This window comes from Cervus canadensis, chromosome 3 (genome assembly GCF_019320065.1).
Source record: "Cervus canadensis isolate Bull #8, Minnesota chromosome 3, ASM1932006v1, whole genome shotgun sequence".
Taxonomy (NCBI): domain Eukaryota; kingdom Metazoa; phylum Chordata; class Mammalia; order Artiodactyla; family Cervidae; genus Cervus; species Cervus canadensis.
In genome coordinates this window covers 112,852,939-112,859,637 of record NC_057388.1, presented here as the reverse complement: position 1 = coordinate 112,859,637, position 6,699 = coordinate 112,852,939, and the positions used below count along the sequence as shown (strand labels likewise).

Below are 6,699 nucleotides of genomic sequence, written 5' to 3'. Positions count from 1 at the left end.
ATGGAGCGGCTGAAGGAGGAGCTGGGGGAGGGAGAGAGTCAGGGAGTATGTGTCATGATGGAGAAGACAGAGGATGTCTGCAGGAAGGGGAATTCTCAGAAAGGGAGGAAATCAGTAAAAAATCTGTCTGCTGGCAGCACGTTTTCTGAAAGATCTGCTGCTTTGGTTTAAGCCTCTGAGTTCCACTTGTCCTAATGCAGGATAAAAGTAATAACAACAGTCGTGTTCCTGTTTCCCCTGTCGATGTTACCAGTGAAGTCACTCAGTTGTGTCCCACACCTGCGACCCCATGGACTGCAGCCTGCGGGCTCCTCTGTGCTGGGGTTTTCCAGGTGAGAACACTGGAGGGGGTCGCCAACAGGCCTGCAGACAAGCGCAGCCCTCAGAGCTTTCTGCCTCAGGGGCCTGGCCGGGGGGGGGGGGGGGCTCCGCCACTTCCTCTTCCCTCTTCTCAAGGATGACGGCTGCGCTCTTAAAAGCAGTTCTTGAGCTGAGATCCGGGTCACGTATTACTGAAAACACACCCGCCATGTCCTCTGTGTGCGTACGTCTGGGGCAGTGTCACTGACGTCCTCCATTCAGCCTGCGGTGTGTTATACTCAGAGGAGACACAGAGCGTTCAGGCGAGCGCACGGCCCCCGGAGACGCCAGACATGGCGTTCCTCCTGCCCCGCGGACGGTGGGGCGGTGAGTCCAAGGCCTGGTGAGCGTGCCTGTGTGTGTGTGTGTGTGTGTGTGTGTGTGTGTGTGTGTGCGTGTGTGCTGGGCTTGAGAGCGTGTCGTGGGGGTGCTGTGCACAGTGTGTGTGTGTGTATGTGTATGAATATGTGTGTGTTATGTTGGTGTGTATGTGTGTTTGCATGTGTGTTTGTATGTATACGTGTGTGTGTTGTGTTGGTGTGTATCTGTGTGTTGTGTGTGTCTATTTGTGCATAGATGAATATATGTGTATTTTCCGTGTGTGTTATGTTTGTATGTGTTGTATGTATATTTCTATGCGTGTTTGTGTGTGTGTGTGAGTGGTGTGTTGTGTGTGTATATCTTTGTATGTCTGTGTTGTGAATATACGTGTGTGAGTGGTGTCTGTGTCTTATGTTTGTGTTTGTGTGCTGTGCATGTATGTTCATATGTTTGTGAGTGTGTGTTCATGTGTGTTGTATGTGTGTGCTATGTTTGTACTTTTGTATGTGTATGTGTGTAGGTAGTGAATGTGTTGTGGTTTGTGTGTATATTTTGTTTGTATGTTTGTGAGTGTGTGTGAGTAGTCTTTGTGTTGTGTTTGTATATTTTGTTTGTATGTTTGTATGTGTGTGAGTAGTCTTTGTGTTGTGTTTGTATATTTTGTTTGTATGTTTGTGAGTGTGTGTGAGTGTGTCTGTGTGTATGTGTGTGTGGCCCTGTTTCAGGAGCAATGGGAGGAGCCAGGGGAGTCAGGAGGACCTTGCAGCCTTTGGGCTCTGCCTGGAGCTCCCTGCTTAACCTCGGGCAGGACGCTCTGAGTCTCACTTTTCTCCTGGGAAACCTCACAAGGTGACAGATCTGCTCCATGTTGAGACAAACACTGTGGCACGTGGCACACGTGTGGTGATACTCTGTTGGGCAGGGTTTCGGGTGAGGCAGCCGGGGGCTGGGCAGTCAGCTCTCTGAGCCTGAGAGTGGGTGACAGGAGTTCCTGGTGGGCGACAATGCCCTCCTTGGCAAAGAGGACTGGGAATTGCTCTAGAAAATGTAGTAAAATGTCCTGGAATCTTCCAGGGGGACAAGATCTCAGGAATATGTAGTTTGGACTCAGCATCCACATCTCTGGGGACACGGAGGCCCCAGCAGCGTGACCACCAGAGTCGGTGGCCTGGAGCTGAGCACCGCGGACCCGGGGCTCCCGGCAGGACTGGACCACACGTGGAGAGGGAGCCTGTGCGTGTCTGCTGCCCTCCTCACCCCCCAGCGCTCAGCCTCTGTGGCCCCCACTGCCAGGCTCCCCCCACAGATCGTTCCGGCCCCATGAGCCCCTCACCAGGCCCTCCAGCAACGTCCTGCTCACATCCACCTGGCACCCTGGCCACTGCTCCCAGGACAGTGTCTGTCAGGAAGCGTCTCTGGTCATTTATGCCCATCACAGAATTCCCCCTCCCAAATGGAGACCAGTGCAGGGGAAGGAAGGGGGAAACAGGGTCCCTAAAGGAGGTAGCGGGTGTCTCAGATGCCCCCTCACTCTGTCCCATGCCAACAAACCGATGCAAACAGCTTCCATGGGTTAGAGAAAGGCAAAAGTCAGGAGCCCCTGAAAGCTCAGGGGAAACATCGGTAGATACATTATGGTTTCTTTCTAGATGGAGGAAGAAGAATTCGAAATCCTTCTCCTGGAGGAACCTGAAGAAGGCGCATCCCAGGATCCTTTTCCAGGTGGGTCTGGAGGTAAAAGAAAACAACATGGACTTGAGAGAGGCGGGGCCGGGGCCTGAGGGGCAGGAGGTGTGCTGGGAGGGGCAGCGGGAGTCCCTCTGTCAGAGACTCGCCCACTGGGGTGGCCATCACAGGGCGTTTGGGTTGGGCCTCCCTTCACCCCAGCCAAACTGAAGGGAAGGGCCCCTGATGGTGCTGTGGGTCAAAGCGGGTGACAGACCACAGCCACTGCCCCTTCACTGAGTGTCAGGAAGGATGGGTTCGTGGGTGCGACAGACGATTCGCCCCAGGCCCCTGGTGGGTGTCGCCCTGGCTCTGCTGTGAGACTCTCAGGACCATGGGGGCTGCAAAGCACTAGTGAACACATAGCATGCAATCAAGGGCCTGCAGGTCTGGACTCTGTCTTCCCAAGGGGCTCCCTCCCCCCAAAATCTGTTTCATCAGGGTCAGGGGCTTCACTTTCATGGGCTCAACTTTCCATCTAACCTGGGGAGACAGGAATTTAGGAATGCTGGAAATCCATCACTTTCCCGGATAAAGGAATTGATTAGCAATTTTTTATGCAGTTCCATGCACCTATGTTTTTATTTGAAAAACTTTAGTGGCCTGAGCCATTGGGAGAAACCCATAATATTAAGCTGCATAGGAAAGCGACAATCCCAGTGTTCACACCTGATTTACCCTTTTTGCAGCAATCAGGGTTAAGTATTACTTTAAAATTCCTCTTCCATGCTCAATGTATTTGGCTTTTAAGTCCAAAGGCGTGGCATGAGTGTCTCCAGACTTGCCCAGATGGGAAACCACTATCTTCCTCCAGCTTTGCATTTGAGTACAGATAGACACAGCCCTTCCCTGCTTCTGGGGAACTCCCAGTCATTTCCAGGTCACCTGCAGAAGCTGGAGGGAGGCAGTATCTTCCAGTCAGAGTTGGTGGGTGGGTCAGTCCACCAAGGCAGAAAGGCAGGAGAAACACAGCCCTGCTGGGGAGAGATGGAAGAAGATGGTGCCAGGCCTGGCCTCAAGAGGCTGAGGGCTCTGCACTGAGACACAGCAATGTCTTCCCTGGGAACAGGCTGGAAATCAGCTAGGGTTTGGTGCTTCTCTGTGTGCTGTGGGCCCTGGGACCTGTAAGGCCAGGAGAAGGGAATTCCCTTCATGCCCTCCAGCTGTGGTCATTTCTAAAATCTCGACGTGGGGTCCTCAGTATTAGATGGACATGAAACATCTACTCACAGCTGATGGTTCTGATATTCTCCTGGGTGAGGGTGTCCAGCCCAAACTTCAACAGTGGAGCTTAGGACTGGGACCCCAGTGTGAGTTGTGCTGTGGAGCTGGGGGTCTGGCTGAAAGGACCCCACCCTCACAACACTCCTTGTTGGGAAAAGTGAAGGTAATGTGGCGTGTTCGATCATGGCAGGGAGAGGATGGACACAGAGGCCGTGTGCTTCCAACTTCACCCTCTTCCTGGGAAGGGTCTCCAACCACAGGGGCTCGAGGAAGCTCAGGCTTCCAGTTCATGAGGGGATGATCCCACCTGCTGGGAATAGGTGGCCCGAGAAGAAGTTTCAAAACAGAAGCATAAAATGTGGTGTTCTGCCATATGATCCCACAATTCCACTACTGGGGAATATACCCCATAGAGTTGAAACAGATGGTGAATATATGTGCACTGAGGTGGATAGCAGCATTATTCACAATAGCAAAAAATGAAAACAACCTCCCATATCCATATATATATGAATATGGATTCATATATACACCTACACCTACAGTGGAATATTACTCAGCCTTAAAAAGGAAGGCAGTTATGACACTTGCTCCAACATGAATGAACCTTGAACACATTATGCAAAGCCAGACACAGTAGGGCAAAAATTGCCTGATTCCAGTAACGTGAGGTCCTTAGAACAGTCAAACACATGGAGACAGAAAGAGCAGTGGATGTCATGTGTTGGGGGAGGAAGGATGGGGAGTTAGTGTTTAATGGGCACAGGGTGTCATTCGGGAAGATGGAAAGTTCTTGAGATGCCCAAGTGATGACTGCCCAGGAATGTGAATGTACTGAAGGCTACACCTAAACATGGTTCAAATGGTACATTTATGTTATGTACTTTCTACCTTAATGTTTTCCCCAAAAGTTAACAAAGGAGAAAAGGAAGGAAAGCATATGAACCTAGGGCATATCTCAGATGCAGACGCTGGTCTTCCTTTGTCCTGCCCCGACCCGGACCATCTGCCCCCGGGGGAGGCTAAAGCGGGGGTCGGGCTCTAACCGCGGCCCCCCCACCTTCTCTTGATGCTTCCAGGGCAGCGCGGGGATGAAGGGACCCCGCAGACGCTGAGGCTCATCCTGGTGGGAAAATCCGGGAGCGGGAAAAGCGCCACGGGAAACAGCATCCTCGGGAGGAGAGTGTTCGAGTCCAAGCTCAGCGCTCGCCCGGTGACCCAGGCCTTCCAGCAGGGGCGCCGCGCGTGGGCGGGGAGGGAGCTACAGGTCGTCGACACCCCGGACATCCTGTCCCGCTGGGCCGCGCCGCAGGGGACCGCTCAGGGCGTTGGCGAGGCCGGCCCCCACTCCCCGCCGGAGCCGCACGCGGTGCTCCTGGTGACACAGCTCGGCCGGTTCACCGAGGAGGACCAGCAGGTGGCCAGGCGCCTCGAGGAGGTGTTCGGGGCGGGCATCCTGGCCCGCACCGTCCTGGTGTTCACGCGGAACGAAGACCTGGACGGCGGCTCGCTGGGGACATTCCTGCGGGAGACCGACAACCGAGCGCTGGCCAAGCTGGACGTGGTCTGCGCGCGGCGACACTGCGGCTTCAACAACAAGGGGGACGGAGCCGAGCTGGAGGCCCAGCTGAGGGAGCTCATGCTGCACGTCGAGGGGGTCCTGTGGGAGCACGAGGGCCGCGCCTACAGCCTCCCGGCTGCCCCTCACCCCCGCGCCGCGCCCCGGGAGAGCTGGGGCCTCTGGCGGCCCGGCGCCGAGGAGGGGCGCGGGGACCAGGCCTGGCTGCGGGGCCTGTGCCTCATCCTGAAGGAGCCCGAGCAAGCTGGAGGCCAGCTCCCGCCGAGCGCGCCCATCTGAGGCACAGGCCTCCGCGGCTTCCTGCCTCCGGCTCCCAGGCCCCTCACTTGCGGGTCCATCCCAGGGGTCCCTGCCCCCTCCTGGCTCCAGGCCAGCGTCTGGTCAGGCGGGAGGAGGTGGGTGGGCTCCTGAGTTCTCAGCTCCTTCATCACACCTTCCAGAACACAGGGGCCCTCCTGCTCTGCGCCCCGCGCCCATCCTCACGTGTCTCTGGCGTTCCCTCTCTGCAACAGAACTCTGAGAGAAGCCAAGCCTCCTGAGGCGGGCCTGTGCTCCTTTCTGCCTTGGAACCCTGGCAGCACCCCGGCCACTGGAGGCTCGGCTTATAACGCGATGCAGATCAGCGTGGAATGTGGACCGGGCAACTCGGCGTCTCTTGGGCTGTGTCCTTGCCCGTTAAGAGGGCAGGCACGATGGCTTTTAGGGCCCAGCGCCATGTGGGGCAGGACAGGCTCTGGGCTGGGGAGGAGAAGGCAACTAGAAACGGGGGAGGGCCGCAAGGAGCTGCTCTTGATTCGCTCTTGAGAGAGGCCACCACCCGCAGCAAGGGAGCCCCATGGGATGGAGCAGGGCAGGGCAGGTGTGTCCAGGGGCCAGGTCTGCTCAGGAAACGGGCAGACACATCGGAGTGTGCTTAAGATAGCCTTTGTGTCAGACTGCTTACTAAGTAGGTGATCCATCTCCTGCTGAACTGAAACATAGCAGTTATCGTATGTTAAATTTTCATATTCCCTATGATTTCTGTGAGAATTTTTGCCTCTTCTTGTCTTCCATCTTCTCAACTCCTATATGAATAAAGTATTGACTTGATTTTTGTGGCTTTGATTGTAATATGAACTCTCCCCCCCACTCCCGATTTCCTCCCCAGTCACCATTTTTGTATTTCTTTTGTTATATTCAGGCATTTATCCTTCAGTGTAAAAATTAAAATTACTTGTTGAGTTTTCTAAAAAGAACATTGTTGTTATTCCAGTTGGAATTGTCTTATGTCTATGTACTGACTTTGGGAGAATTGGAAGCAAGATAAGTCAGACAGAGAAGGACAAGTACTGTGTAATATGTGGAATCTAAAAAGTCAAACCTGTTTAAAAAAGGAAGAGAATGGTGGTTACCAAGAAGTGGAGGCACAGGGGATAAGATTGATGGTGTTTTAGGCACAAACTTGTCACAAGCACTAAAAAGCCATAGAGGTCTAAAGTACAGTAGATTGA

At 54.1% G+C, this 6,699-nt stretch overlaps 1 protein-coding gene across 1 annotated transcript; it reads left to right on the top strand.

Annotated features, from left to right (window-relative positions):
- On the top strand, positions 1–6,441 carry LOC122437921 (GTPase IMAP family member 6-like). The gene is given in 6 exon segments (XM_043462393.1): positions 1–37; positions 496–594; positions 597–656; positions 659–687; positions 2,331–2,403; positions 4,710–6,441. Coding segments are annotated over 6 exon segments (1,077 nt in total). The 3' UTR covers positions 5,489–6,441.
- Positions 6,442–6,699: the final 258 nt, after the last annotated feature.